Raw genomic sequence first — 15,599 nt, 5'->3', positions numbered from 1 at the left:
AATTATATTTGTCAGGCCGACGGAAAGAAATTCACTGTTCCTTTGCCTCCTGCTTTTCAGCCAGTTACTCAAAAGCAGTCTAATGGCCAAAACATGTCGCCACCTGACAGCTTAAATGCTCCGCCTAACAAATCCAGTATCAAAATTATGCTTAATCAGTGCTGCAATCTATTCCACGGCAACAAATGCATGTCATAAACACAGGATTATGGCTTTGCTGCAAAATGAAGCCGAAGATAGGCTCTGGCAGATATTTATAAGCAGAGGAATGCATTTAAGAAAAACCATGTTTTGCTTCAAAGCGCTGTATCTTCCACGCTCACCTTTCCCCATGGATTCTATTGAGAAAAGCCTATTATTTTAAAACTCAACACGAGGGATTTGCAGATGTAAAATATGCAGAAAAGGGCACAGTGATAGGGCGCTGCACACATGAGCTCATGCACTGCATGGACAACGTAACAACTTTTTATAAACAGCCCAGATTCACAGTGCAGAAAGATTACTTTACATTAGGAAGCATTTAGACGTTGACATGGGAAACTCTGTATATTTTATCGAGCAACCATTACTGCACAATACAATATTCATTGCTCAGTCTCAGTTGCAGCCTAAACCATTTATGTACCATCAATATTGCTGAATGGTGATTATCTGCAGCTGCGGGCTGAGCAGCAGCCATTCAAGGGCATTGCGTCTTCGGACCAGGGATGGGATTTCCTTCTGGAACAGCAGAAGGCAACCGATTCAAAGCAGAGAAGCATCAAGGGGGGATTATAATGTGATATTGCTGAACTTGAGTTCATTTACAAATTCAGAACAATGCTCCTCCCCCCACCCCGCACCCCAGGTCTGAATACAGACAGAGGATTCTTATCTCACTACAGATGGTGATTTTTTGCTCTTGTCAAGCTGGCTGCTATTTGCATCGCACCTCTGCATCCTGACTCCCTTCCTTCTCAACAAGGTTCCCACCTTCTGACTGGACAGAAGAGCTCTGGGTTCTCCATCCCTACTTGTATCTGACAAAGGGGAGCTTTGACTCTCAGCTCAGACCCTGAAAATCATGATGATCTCTTAGGCAACTTCCAAAGGACACCAGTGCCATGACACAGGGGCAGGCAATGGCAAACGACCTCCAAACATCTCTCACCTGGCTGCCAGACAACCTTAAGATCTTCTGGTTACATAACACACGTGCCTCCATCTTGTTATAGCCTCCATCTTGTAGAATGGCCTGCCTTCTACTGACTTAATCTACCTTCAATCTCTGCGAGAAAGGTGTCCACATCAGGTGGAGTGCAGGCAATGCTTTCTTAAGTGATCAGTCCCCCTCATCTCATGGTGACACCCCATTAAGGTCAGAGCGCCCATTCCGACAGAGGGGCTGAGAGACTGCACAACTTGTTTAAGGCCGCTTAGTAAGGCCAGACTAGGCCAATCTCATCAGAACTCAGAAGCAAAACAGGGTTGACCCTTGTGAGTCCTTGGATGGGGGACCATCAAAAGGGAGTTCATGGGCTTCACACAGAGGCAGGCAAGGACTGGCAAACCACCTCTGAACACCTCTTGCCTTGAAATCCCTACAGAGTGATCTTGTCAGCTAGGACGATGGCATTTTACATGGGCACACAACGCAACAGTAAAGTTTTCTTCCGTTTTCAGTGAGAATCTAAGACCTTTTTTTTTACACGACTCGGCATATTGCCAAACCAAATCTATTGTGTGCTGCTAACGTTACCATTAACATTTAAGGTAATGTTCTGTCTTAGGAGGCAAAGACAGAAAGGAAGAAAATATAATAACCTTCAAACTGAACAAACTGAGCAAGTCAAGTGACAGAAGGATGTGTGCAAAAGATTAAGGCTGCCCTTCATTTTCTCTCAAAACAGAACATAAAATCTTTTTATGTCAAGAAGCTTGGAGCAAATCCCTCCTGATGTTCAAACAGGGCATGCGATCTTCCCACAATGTCACACACCTGTGGCAAGCCCGTGACTAACAAAACGAGATTCGTGTACGTTGCCTGTACGGTAAATGTTTATTTACCAGCGAAACCTCAGTGACAGACTCTTACCCAGGCCTAAGTGACAAGTGCAAAGGAGCCCTGCAGCCTCACACACATGTACAATCCAATTTTACAGCCTTGAAGTGTGACCCAACAATTTCCGCTAATGAATCATTCCATCACAAGGCTCATAATAATTCCAATGACAGTCTAAAATTACATGATTGATATGGCTCCTTTGTGTTGAACACTTCTACAGGGTCAGAGATCCACACATTGCTCTGTTGACCAGCACAGGTTGCCAAACCCTGGCAAATCTGGATTTCGGAATCCTGCAGAGAGATCGTGCGGCATCCACCGCGGTACTCACAAATGGTCAGAGCAGCTGCAAGCTTGGAAGATCCAGCTGTGGAATGAGACTTCCAGGGCACATGGCTGTCAACTGGAGGCAGCACAATTGCTCTGATCATCTGTAGGCATGACACCGTCGCTTCTCAATGGAGAACCCTTGCCTGGTCTAGGGTGTCTGCTCCAGTCCTGATAAGAATCAGTGAAGAAACCTCAAGCTTGCTTGCTTATTGATTGATTGCTACATTTATTGACCGCCACTCCCGGACCCTGCTGGCTTGTGGCAATTTACAAGATTTAAAGCCATATAAAATACAATTACAAAAATATAATCCTATAATCTTCTTTGGATCATTGTCCACGGGGTCGCGATGGGTCGGACAAGACTTCGGCATTTAACAACAACAAATCTTCTTTACGTCGGGCAATTTTAAAGAAGATATATTGATAAGCAATAACTCTTTTTAGAGACTGGCACAAAACGACGTCCAAACAAAGTGACCCGTCAGAGGTCAGCACACTTACCACACCACGAGAAAGTGCGGGCGGAGGCGGCTGGGTCAGCATCCAAACGGGCCATTTCAAGCGGCTGCAGCTAACCACAAACGTCTCAGGCTACACGGCAGCAATGTTGGAAAAAGGTTAGTGAGGGTTAGGGGCAATCAGCATTGAATTAAGCGAAAGCGGAGTTAGCAGAGTTATCAACATGATGCAGCGCGCAATAAAGGGGGTAATTAGGTCCATGGTATTTTGTGTTTTCCTTCCGTAGTCCAAAGCTTCATTCTCCCTAACTTCCAATCAATCTCCTGGGTTGAAGCATCATTATGCACACTTACATAAGCTATACTCACTGTTCTACAGCAAGAGCATTATTTGGCATCTATGTTTCTTGAAATGCCAAACGGCATCGAATATTTACACCAGAGAAAAGGGAAAGAGCTCTTCTGCGTTGTGAGAAATTCCAAGTCCAAATGGAATGTTCCTGGGCTAATGAAACAGAACGAGTGTTCTAAACCAAAACGGGACACATAGGTGACACGCATTTTTCAAGATTGGTTCTCAGTGACTTTTTGTTCTCATTCATTTATCCCGCCAGAGATCTCAACCCTTCTTTAGTTCCTTGGTGTAACTGACATTTTAAGCACCCGTTAAAGCATCTCGCTACATTTCGATTATGCTTGAAAAAGAGCTCTGTGTGATTCTAAAGCTTATATATTCCTACTCTTACAGAAGAATGTCTTACAGAAGATATGAGTTTGTCTAGTTTGCATCTTTATATTAAGCCAAGGAAACTATCTATGCTGATGAGGGGCAGCATGTACCATCAGTATTCTAGATGCTGATGGTTTGTTTAGTGCAAGGGTAGTCAAACTGCAGCCCTCCAGATGTCCATGGACTACAATTCCCATGAGCCCCTGCCAGCATGCTGGCAGGGGCTCATGGGAATTGTAGTCCATGGACACCTGGAGGGCCACAGTTTGATTAGGCCTGGTTTAGTGGATAAAGGGCCTCTAATAAAACCATTTCTTGCAACGTCACATTTTTCAGACACTACAGGTTGGGTCCAAAGGTTCTACAAAAGGTAGAGATTCTACCTGGTGGACCAGATTGTGGAAGAACCTCTGGATCCAACCCTACCTTTAAAATAATCAATACCAGGTATATTCTGTTCTATGCACTTAAACGTAGACGGCCATTAAGGGAAAACCATTTTTCAAAGATGGTCTATTAACATCCCTTCATGCACCATCTTACCTTCTTCAAAGCACATTTGCACAAACCTATGGGGTGGGAAGGAGGAAAGTCCTGCAGTACAATTTGAGTCTCATTTTTAGACAGCATATTTAGTGCTACAGTCACAGCCAAACAGACATTTACAGTTTTGAACACAAAAATCTCGATCCTGCCAGAAATGGTTGGGAATGATTGATACCACCTGTATCTTTGCTTCTGACCTCAATGCGGGTTTCTGTGAATACGTTAGCATTATTTAAGTAATCCACTTTTAAATCTCTTGAGACCTTCCCCCATTCCTTGCTCTTTCAAAAAGTCCACAAGCGATGCAGTTAAATACTTGCAAACATCTCACCTAACAAATCACGATCGCAAAGTTTAATGGCTGTAGTTCTTACAGCTTGCTGTTTAAAAGAACTGCCCTTAAGTTTAAAATCGAGTCAGCAACATGCGGTTGCGCTGACATCTTCTCCGTGGTTAGAGAATATTAGGAAATAGAGGGCTGCAATGGTTTTCAGCAGAATGTACTTCGAACGTACACGTGCCAGAATAAGAATTTCTGGCGGCCAGAAGTTTTGAGGCCCAGACTGCAAATACTTTCATTGACTTGCATATAATATCAGCATAATTTCTATCAATGCAAGGCAGAGTTTCATTGCTGGCAGGCACTTAGTACATGAATCACTGTGCCTGTGCAACATGTGCTATGAGGCCAAAGTGGAAAATTTCAATGACATTTGGGGGTTGTGTCACTGGTTAACTGAAATCAAGCTATATCTATTTGGCAAGGATTTATTTTTAACTAGCATGCACTCTACCACAGATTCACTCTATCAAGTGGATTCACAGCATATATGTGGTATAAGACAGCTTCATTTGTATACAAAGGAATATTTATCGCAACATGGGCTACCTAGGTTTTTCATTAAATGCAGTACTTGAGTATTCTGATTTCCAGGAATGAAATAGGCAAGGGGAGGAAGAAGGTCTCCGCATTATTGCCTAGTCTTGCTTTAATTTTGATCTTTCTATTATTTGTCGAGTGCCACTGGAACCCGACAGTCTAAAATGCAATGAAAGAGGTCTAGCGGAAATCAAACAAAACTCAGAAAACGTGCAAAGTGGTATGATTTTTTGCAAGGGAAGAATGCATTAATGCAGGGGTAGTCAACCTGTGGTCCTCCAGATGTTTATGGATTACATGTGTTTACATGTAATCCATAATTACATGTAATCCGATGGCAGGGGCTCATGGGAATTGTAGTCCATGAACATCTGGAGGACCACAAGTTGACTACCCCTGCATTAGTGTAACGAGTTGCCTAATGTGCCTTTCCAACATGCTCAACAGGTCTTCATTTTGGAAGTGGGGGGAATTCAAAGATACAAAATGTAACTGTCTAGCTCTATCAATTTGCAGGAAAGTCCCCCATCAAAGCGGAAAGAGAATATGAAAAACAAAGCCAAAGGATTGTATTTTCTGGCAAGTGGTGGTTATGGGGTCCCTCATTATGTGGTAACAGGCATGAGCGGTAGAAGTAGAAAACTTTTCCTCCTCCTCTGGGAAGGAGCTACAAATCTGAACTAAATCTTTAGTGCGTTTCAACAAAGGTAAGAAACGTCTCCAGTAGGAGTGCCCATGTGTACCACGGCATCCACCGACACCTTTCTTGGTACCGCCAAGTGTTTCTACAAAGCAGGTGGAGCCTGGATCCAGCAGGGTTTCTGACTGCACACTGAACACCTGATTGACTATGCAGATTAAAACAATATTGTTTCAGTGCCAGCTGCCACCACAGCGATTGCTTTATTCTTCCTCTCCCCCCTTTCCAAGTGTATTTTTAATTACCCCACTTCTCCCTGCACTTGGGCTTCTTCTGTGCATGTGGCCCCGCCTCCTGCAGTGGCCATTTTGTGGTTGGTTCTATCTTGGGCAGCCACCACCCCAAGTCAGAATGTCAAAGGGGGTTAAGGGACCCCGCTGTTCTATAGCAATAAAAACAAGTCGCAGCTAAACGTACACGGAAGGTTGTGCAAGCGACTGAGAGCCAATGCGCAGCTCTGTCATAGTTTTTTCTGACAACTTTTGGTGAGCGATATTTATAGCAGAGCCAGGAGGACAAATGTAAACACATAACAGCAGAGCTTGCATCTTTGGTGTCAGCCAGAGCTACTGCCGCCTCTCTTGAGTGATTTGTGAAGTTGACAGATGGATTAAACAGGACAAAAATAGCTGCAGGCCAAGGAAGGGAAAGGGCTGTCTCTGGGCCAAGGAAACGGAGAGCAGAAGAAGGTACAGGGTGACGAGGGAGAGGAAGAGGGGGTCTGGAGGGTGCAGAGGTCAAGTCCTGAAGTTGGGGGAAAGTGAAAACAGATTTTGGAAGACTGAGAAAGAAAAATACAGGAGTGAAAAGAAGACTGAAAACAATGTACAAGGAGGGGAAAGTTTTCAGTTTTTTTTTAAAGGTGGAGTCAGTTGTATGTGGCCAAATTGGAGAATTTAATTGCTGTGCTAGATCCGGCTAAAGGTCCATCTTGTCCAGCCTGCCTCTAATGACAGTTTACCAAATTAGGCAACTTCTCCAAAAGGGTAAGGTGAAGGAGTCATTCTTTGTTGTCCTTGTCCACTCTCAGACATTTACAAAACGGGAGACTCCCATTTCTAACAGCCATGAGTAAAGGGGGAAATCAAGTGAGACAAAGGGTCCTGGGGACACTCAAGTTAAGCAAACTAAGCTTGCAAGAAGGAGGACTACTTGGAAATATCTGAGGGTAAATTAACAGGCCTTGGGACCAAATGGACAAGGGACTTGTCAGATATTGTCAAATGAACACGTCATTTCATTATGGCCATTCAATAGCACCTGGCTCTTCCTTGCTTGCCTTTCATAGCATTACAGACCACTCATGCAACTCAGCAACTGTGACTCACATTGGAAGGGGGGATATGTAGTTAATGTTGCATATTTTAATGTGCTGTAAGCCACCTTGCGGACCCTATAGTTAAAAACAGACAATTCACCTTTATATCCGAGTTTGCTTAGACCAACAAGGAGAAGCAGTGCGGAAATATAACGTTCTTAAATATTCAGTGAAGCCAAAAATGCCACTAGGCATGTAGCAACCTGCCTTTTAAAAATTTCATTATGGTATCATTTAAAAGATACTTGAACAATATTTAACTCATCAGTTGACTAAATCTTTTTTGACTGGTCAACTGTTCCGCCCTATTCACGATGGCATTTGATTTACAAGTGCCAGCCCCTACACAGCACTGGAAAGGAAGGAAGGAATATTTCAAATGCCCAAACATGAGCCCATTGGGATAGCTATTCTAGTCTTGCCTGCAGCTATGTTGAATAAAAGAGGGTAATGGAACCACTTGGGATGGACAGATGCTGGCAAAGGGAAAAGTTTGAGGAGGCAAGTATTTTTAGTTTATTCTGTGCTCGAACTCCTAAGGATTCACTACTGGCATGAGAGGCAAAGATTCAACAGGTGAAGTTCTTGGCAGTCACAAGCCAAAAGATACATCTACTAACCAAATTAGAAATGAACTGGTCCACAGATGATGAGCACATTTTGATCCATGAAACTGCCTGGGGGGGGGGGATGCCTTCTCTCTGTACTGTGCGCAAACGAAGCTTCAGATACTGATTCTGCAGATCAGGTGATGCTTAAAACAGCAGGCTGGGTTAAGATGCATTTCCAAGTCAATTGGCAATCCCCCCTGGGTTTTCAAATTGGAAAAATGGAACTGGAGAGGGTGTAAAAGAATGAGGCACTTTTCTGATCATCCCAGCTCAAAACAAGTAGTTGGAGTTGAAGCTGTTTTTCTCAGGGGGTGGGGGGAGACTAAAGGATGAAGGAGAAAAGCTATTTTTAATACCCTGCTTTTCACTACCCGAAGGAGCCCCAACGCAGCTTAAAAACACCTTTTCCTTCCCTGGGACAGCCAGCATGGTGTAATGGTTAAGAGTGGTGACTTGTAATTTGACAAGCCAGGTTTGGTTCCCACTCCTACACATGCAGCCAGCTGGGTGACCCGGGGCCAGTCACAGCCCTGATAGTGCTGTTCTGACCAAGCAGTTTACAAGAAGCTCTCTCAGCCTCACCTACCTCACAGGCTTGTCTGTGGTGGGGAGAGGAAGGGCTTGTTGATTGTAAGCTGCTTTGAGACTCCTTCGGACAGTGAAAAGTGGGGTATAAAACCCAATTCTTCTTTGTTCCCCACAATAGACACTCTGTGAGGTAGGTGCAGCTGAGAGAGCTCTAAAAGAACTGCTCTGCAAAAAACAACCCTAAGAGATCTGTGACTAGCCCAAGGTCACTCTGCTGGCTGTATGTGGAGGACTTGTAAGGAATTTCATGTAGAGTTATGGAAAGACTAGCATGGACTAACAGGCAGTAAGGCCAGGATGGGAACCCATGAAGCAGCCTCAAACCAGGTCAGACCATTAGTCTAGCAAGGTTTGTACTGGTCACTCTGACTGACAGAAGTTCACCAGGTGTCACATTGATCTCTTCCATGTTTCCTGACTCCTTTTAGGTGGAGATTCTGGAACTTGAACCTGGGGCCTTCTGCACAAAAACAGGTGCCCTCCCAATGAGCCACGGCCCCACCTGTAGGGGCAGGCCACATGCAGAAGATCATCGTTATGACCTTGGTATATCCAGTGAAAGGAAGCACTTTTGTATGAAAGCCACTGCCCAGCAGAATCAACAATCCTGAAAGCAGCCTGGATCAGTATAAGGCAGCTTCACATGCAAGCGACAGAGAGAGCATAGCACAGGTAGCCACAAGGAACAAACTGAATTTCCATGTTCTGGGGCAGCAGAAAAGAGCAAGAGGCCAGTTGCATCTTACAGACTAACAACATTTGTAGCAGGACATGTGCTTTTGAGAGTCACCGCTCACTTCTTCTGATACTTCGGCAGCGACTCACAAAAACTCCTGCCCGGCCACAAATTTTGTTAGTCTTTCAAGCGCTCTTGGACTCTCACTGTTTTGTACCGCTGCTGACAGGCCAACATGGCTACCCGTCTAGATCTATGTTTAGGAGCAGTATATCACAGATCACCAGTTGTCTGGGGCAGGACAAGAGAGAGTGACTATCACCTTTTGCTGGGTGGGTGGGTAGATATTTCCAAAGGGTAGTTGTGTTCTGATGAAGATGGATGACAGATGATAGATAGGGCCATGTTGTGCTGATAGATGGATAGAGGATGCAGGATAGAGGGCAGCCAGACAGAGCCGTGTTGTACTGATATATTGACAGATGACAGACAAGAGGATGGACAGAGCCATGTTGTGCTGATCAACTGACAGAGGATAGAAGACAGGGTAGGTAGGTAGATCCATGTTGTGCTGATAGATTGACAGAGGACAGATTAGATAGATTAGATTAATAGATAGGGAGGTAGATAGGGAGGGAGGTAGACAGACAGACAGGTACGTGTTGTGCTGAGAGACTGACAGAGGATAGAAGACAGCCAGACAGATAGATACAAATAGACAGACAGACCCATGCTGTGGTGATAGATTGACAGAGGCCTGGCAGATGAGGCAGAGATGACAGACAGAATGACAGACAGACGGGAGCCCTGTTGTGCTTACAGACTGACATAGAGGTCAGACAGACAAGAGAGAGAGAGGACAGATTGGATAGATCAGTGGTTCTCAACCTTCCTAATGCCGCGACCCTTTTATACAGTTCCTCACGTTGGGGTGACTCCCGGCCATAAAATGACGCAAGTCTTCTTCGACAGACATTAAACCGAAACTGACCAATGGCCCGAAGATCCATTGTTCACGATGGTATATAATAAACTGTTTATAAATTGGCGGGCGCCTTCAGGAGGAGTGACAAGTGGTGATGCCCCCCCCCCCCCCGCCCAAGCTGTTCACCCTGCAGGGACCCCTGTGAAAGGGTCCCGACCCCCAGGTTGAGAATCACTGAGACAGACAGACAGACAGACAGACGGGAGCCGTGTTGTGCTGACAGACTGACTGAGGGCCCAGGCTAGAGGGCAAACAGAAGGGCAGGCGGCTCTTTCCAGAGGGTCGTCGTGCTGTGCGGAGGTCTCTCTCTCTCTCTCTCTCTCTCTCGGAAGTTTCTTTCCTGAGCCAGCCAAGCGCGGCCTCCGCCGAGCACATGCGGGCTCCATGCAGGGGGCTCCATCGCGGCACTCTGCGCAAGGAGGGGCTGGTCCCTCCCCTGGCCCCCCTACCCCCCCCGCCGCCCCGGGCCAGCCTCAGGCAAGCGCAGCGCCCCCTGCCCAGGCCCAAGCGGGGGTCGGGGCGGGTGGGGGGAGAGGGAGGGTCAGACCTGAGCGCTTGGAGCGGGCCCGCAGCTCCACCATTTTCCAGCTCACGTCGGCCAAGGAGGACGCCATGGCGGCGGCGGAGGAGGAGGAGGAAGAGAAGCGGCCGAGCGACAACCCTCCCTCCCTTCCTTCCTCCTCCCTCACACGCACCGTCGGTTAACGGTTAACGGTTGCCCGGCCGGGCCGTAAAGCGCCGCGCGCTCGCGCGCCCGGTGTCGCCAACTGCCGCGCCGCCGTAAAGCAAACCCGGAAGTGGGAGCGGCGCCGCCGGGACGGCTCTATGGTGACGGGCGGGGGGTCTCTGCCGCCGCCGCTGCTGCCGCGTTCTCGGCCCGTGCGGGATGGTCGCGGCGGCTGCGGCCTTGCCATGGGGCCGGCCCGCGGGGCTGTCTTGCTGGCGCTGCTGTGCTGCGGGCTGGCGGGGGCGCGGCCGGGCTGGGCCCTGCAGGATGTCACCGCGCCGCTCTTCGGGGACCAGGCCTTCGGCACCGTGGCCGCCTTCGGGGACTTCAACTCCGACAAGCAGACGGACCTCTTCGTGCTGCGCGGAGGTGAGGGAGACCCGGCCGGGCCAGGGCTCCGGGGAGGGTGGGGCTTAACCTAGGGGCGGGGTCACAAAGGATCGCAGTGCTGGGGAGTCAAGATGATGAGGTCTTGGGTTTGGGGGCCTGCCAAGGCAGACTAGTAGTGGCCCTTTTGGTCCCAGTCACCAAACAGAGCATAGGGCAGGCGTGGCCCAATTGGGGCTCTGCAGAGGCCCATGGACTACAATCACCTTGAGCCCCTGCCAGTGGCAGGGGCTCATGGTGATTGTAGTCCATGGGCCTCTGCAGAGCCCCAGTTGGGCCACCCCTGCATAGAGACTAAGGCCTTGATTGTCCTCCAGGGTTCCAAAGAACCCTGGGGGGTTCCGCAAGAGCTCCCCAAGGATTCCGCAGCCTTTTCCAGTGGTCCGGATGGCATCACTGGAGTTCGCTTCCCCCTGTTGCGCTATCCCAGCCTTTCTCGACTTATTAACTGTTGAGAATCCCCTGAAACCTTCTTCAGGCTTCGAGGAACCCCAGAAGGGGCACAGTAGACAAGAGTAGGGTTGGGAAGCATAGCTGTGGACACGCCCACCCAGGGTCCTCTTTTTCCCACCCTTCCAGGCCCCCTCCTCTCTGTGCCTTGGCGCTGGCCTGTGTGCAGCCTCAGGCTTTGATGATCGCCAAGGTGTGCCGAAGCATGCATCCCTACTAGGAGTGTTCTCTTTTCTGGACCTTGTTAGTGTTTTGACCATTCTTTTGCCTGAGGAGGACACCTTGCTAAAATTGGTGACATTTGTCGTTACTGCACCATCTTCAAAGGCTGACACATTACAGGACTCTAACCCGGATGTGACCTGGGAATGGACAACTATAGCCCTATTTCATTTTTCAAGGAAAGACCATATCTGGTAGACCAACTGAAATTGCTTAAAGGTGGTACTGTTGCAAAGGACACTCAAGCTCCTGTAGGTAGGCTATGATACCACCTTCAAGCTACATAATGATGGATTCCAACATCACTGATTTGTGACCCAGCAGCACTTCAGCCCTGGGCTTTAGTTTACTTGGCCTTCAGCCAGAAGATTACCAGTTTCAGGCTCTTGTTCACGTCAACCACTGACTCACCTGACTGCACAAGCAAACAGGAATAGTTTTTGCATGCTGATAGAGTAATAGAATCATTGAGTTGGAAGGGGACTTCCATGGTCATCTAGTCCAAATCCTTGTACAGTGCAGGAAACACAACTACCTGCCCACCCACAGTGACCCCAATTCTATGCCTAGATGATGTGCCCCTCCCCCCAAGAAAGCCAGATTCCCTGGCCAGTGTGGCCTGGAGGAAATTTGCCTCCTGATCACATAGTGGCGATTAGCATTTCCCTGGGCATGCAAGAAAGGACCACAAGATCTGTGCACTGACAGGACCCTTCTTGCCTACCTATTCACAATCTGTCTAAGTTTACAGAATCAGCATTTCTGGGTGATTCTGTATAGATTTGCACAGACCCACTACATTGTCTATTTATATTGTAAACCTACCAGAATTTTGGAGTATACTCCTTACAATGCAACTGGAATGTCTATAAAATGCACTGGCCCACAGGAGATGCTTTGAGATTCCTCAGCAAACAAGCCAATGTGGAAAACTCTTCCCTGATAGAGTCATTTGTAGTAGTTCTTGGTCAAGAAGCTTACTTAAAGCCATACGTTTCTTTACTTTTCAGGCAGTGAATTAATTATCTTCTTGGCAGACCAAAAAGAACCTTACTTTAAACCCAAAGTCAGTCTCCAATTGAAGTAAGTATTCATAACCAATTGTGTCTTTCTTCCATTCCATCCAAGAACGCTTGAGTCTCATTATTCTTCTGGTTGTTTGGTTCATCTGCTTGATTGCTGAGTTAATTTTGCCATGGACAGCACCAAGTCTGCTGTTGGGGGAAAAGCCTGAAAAATGACACCCTTAATTGTTTCTGTCAAGTGTGCTAGAAGAAATGCAACATTCAATTTCTTTACTGTTTTCAGCAGCCTTGCGTGTCAGGGGCTGTGGCTCAATGGAAAAGCCTCTCTTTTTTTTTTGCATACTGAAGGTCCCAGGTTCTATCCCTGGTATCCCCAGTTGAAAAAGATCAGGCACTAGGCTATGTGAAAGAATTCTGCTGAAGACCTGGAGAGCTCTGCTCATCAGAGTAGACAGTACCTTGATGGACCAGTGGTTCAACAAGGCAGGTTAATGTATGGTTAACAGCATTTATTGCAGTGGTTATGTTGTTGCTATGGTCTGTTCACTGACACAATAAAAAACAGTACAAACAGCGAGCATTTAGTGAAGAGGAAGACATTGTAACTGAACATGTGACCTTATTTTGCTTTTCTTATGGTAGGGCCAGCCCTTGGGGGTCTGAGGAGGCTTCTGGTCACCTGGGCCTAGGAGGGCTATTTAATGGTTCAAGGGGATGCCCAGAATCCTTAGCATTGTCACAGGTTACACTGGGGTGGGTCTTCTGTTACTTTACGGCTTGACTAAACCTTGTGTGCTAAGGGCAAATCTAATTGGCCAGTTTGGCACTGCTGGTCAAGACCACCGTGCTATGCCCATGTTTCTGCAAACAATGTTCCATGTATTGTTTATATGTTTAATGTAAACCGCCCTGAGCCTCCGGGGAGGGCGGTATAGAAATATAATAATAAATAAATAAACAATTCCTTTCTAGCTGTATTGTTACCTCCACACGTTCTGTTTTTCTCATTAAACAAAAGCCCACTGTTTGTTTAAAGAAGCTTGATGTAATTATTTCTTTATATATATTTCAATGTATAGCCCACTCCTCATGGTCTCAGGGCAGCTTACACAATAAGTTAAAAACCAATACAATAAGATTTAGGCTTTAAAACATATTAAATCGGGCAGAGTGTGTATCAGCTCCTTGGTTGCTGGATTGTACCGGTTTCTTTTGTCTAGAAAAAACAACTCATGGGTACGTCTGGTTCGGTTAAAGTGCCCTGCTTGTTTCTGCCTTGCAGCTGTAAAGAACATCAAGGCATTCTCCGCCGGGGACACAAGCATCAGTTTGCAAGGGAAAAGCTAGGCTTACAGCAAAGCCTATTTGCTACTAGGAATACCGTATATGTACTTAGTGCGCTAGAAGAGAAAGGCAAACACAGAGCTGTTGAATTATTGATCAAGAAGTGCAGAAGTAGAGCCAGGATTCCGAGCAGCCGAGATTTACTATGGCGTTTGAAATTTCAAACCCCAGCTGTGAGGGCTGTCTGGAATGCTGTCTTTAGAAAGTGAGCGTGAAATATTTTAGCGGCAATGTAGTTTTGAGTGTTGTAATCCCTCTTGGGGCTCAGCAAGAAAGGTGGGTTATATATAAATGAGTGAGACTCTGTTTTTGGTAGTCTTCATGGGCTATAAAGTTATTTAAGTCTGTTTTCTTAGATCAGATTGCTCAAGAGGCAGGAATTAGGGATGACCTTACCTGCTTTTAGTGGGAGGGCCTTCCCTCCTGCCTTTGCTTCTTCAAACTGGGGGAGAAATGACTTGGGCCAGAAATGATGCCCAACAATGTGTGGCATCACATCCTCCCCAAAACCTGGAAGTGATATAAGTGTGTCAGGTGATACTCTGACCATCTCCAAAGACTCCGTTTGGGAGGGGACAGCTAGAGCATCTCCTTATGCACATCACTGGATGCCATTTCCACTAGCCCAAATGCTCCTAGAAAGATGACCAGCAGTTTAGCATCTCTAGGCAGGATATACTAAATGGTTAAATAAATCACAGCTTAATTAGAAAGTAAATTCTGTGCATAGTACCCAGCTTGCTGGGGGGTAAACAGTAATGACTGGGGAAACCACCCCGTATTGAGTCTGCCATGAAAACGCTAGAGGGCGTCACCCCAAGGGTCAGACATGACCCGGTGCTTGCACAGGGGATACCTTTACCTTTAACATTGAAAAGTTGCCTCCTCCCAAATTAATATTGTTCACAGTATTTGAGGAAGTTGCTCTGTTGACCCTAACGGCTTTTCTCTTGTGTTTTAGGAGTGTGATAACCAGTGTGGTTCCTGGGGATTACAATGGCGATTCGCAAATGGATGTTCTCCTGACAACTCGGCCACCAAACCAAACCAAGGCGGACCTATCAGTGTTTATTTTCTGGGGAAATAATCAAAGTCTAAGTAAGAATCACTAACGTTAAGAACATTAAGATAATTGGGTTCAGTCCTAATAGGATATGTTGGGATATGAACAGTTTGAAAGAAGCAGCTAAGCGTCATCTGTTTTCTCACACTTAGCCCATCCACAACCAACTCTTAACCTACTTCAGACCCACAACTTTTGCCCAGTTTTAAAATTCTGGGTCAAGCCTGTCTATATACAGTAAAACTTTGAGTCTGAAGAATAATTGATTCTTATATGCCGCTTTTCTCTACACGAAGGAGTCTCCAAACAGCTTACTTACATTCGTCTTCCCTTTCCTCTCCCCACAACAGACACCCTGTGAGGCTGAGAGAGCCCTGATATCCCTGCTCAGTCAGAACAGCTTTATCAGTGCTGTGGCGAGCCCAAGGTCACCCAGCTAGCTGCATGTGGAGGAGCGGGGAAACAAACCCGGCTTACCAGATTAGAAGTCTGCACTCCTAACCACTACA

General features: G+C 46.6%; 2 protein-coding genes across 5 annotated transcripts in view; one reads left to right on the top strand and one right to left on the bottom strand.

Moving 5' to 3' along the window:
- PHKB (phosphorylase kinase regulatory subunit beta) overlaps nucleotides 1-10,579 on the bottom strand; it is a 111,179-nt gene extending 100,600 nt beyond the window's left edge. The window contains exons 1-2 of one of the 4 annotated variants that reach the window (XM_077309546.1): nucleotides 10,420-10,579; nucleotides 2,882-2,971 (exon numbers count right to left, since the gene is read on the bottom strand). In XM_077309546.1, the coding sequence (XP_077165661.1) occupies nucleotides 2,882-2,936 (55 nt within the window). In that variant the 5' untranslated portion in view covers nucleotides 2,937-2,971; nucleotides 10,420-10,579. The remainder of the gene's footprint in view (nucleotides 1-2,881; nucleotides 2,972-10,419) is intronic. The other 3 variants (XM_077309547.1, XM_077309549.1, XM_077309548.1) reach the window with 3 other exon arrangements.
- Nucleotides 10,580-10,697: 118 nt separating this feature from the next.
- The window catches only part of ITFG1 (integrin alpha FG-GAP repeat containing 1), a 102,630-nt gene continuing 97,728 nt past the window's right edge, over nucleotides 10,698-15,599 (top strand). The window contains exons 1-3 of the mRNA XM_077309550.1: nucleotides 10,698-10,968; nucleotides 12,669-12,741; nucleotides 14,989-15,125. Of these exons, the coding sequence (XP_077165665.1) occupies nucleotides 10,698-10,968; nucleotides 12,669-12,741; nucleotides 14,989-15,125 (481 nt within the window). The remainder of the gene's footprint in view (nucleotides 10,969-12,668; nucleotides 12,742-14,988; nucleotides 15,126-15,599) is intronic.

Source organism: Paroedura picta, chromosome 14 (genome assembly GCF_049243985.1).
Source record: "Paroedura picta isolate Pp20150507F chromosome 14, Ppicta_v3.0, whole genome shotgun sequence".
Lineage (NCBI taxonomy): Eukaryota > Metazoa > Chordata > Lepidosauria > Squamata > Gekkonidae > Paroedura > Paroedura picta.
The sequence above is the reverse complement of the archived record's forward strand: the minus strand, read 5'-3'. Positions and strand labels throughout refer to the sequence as shown.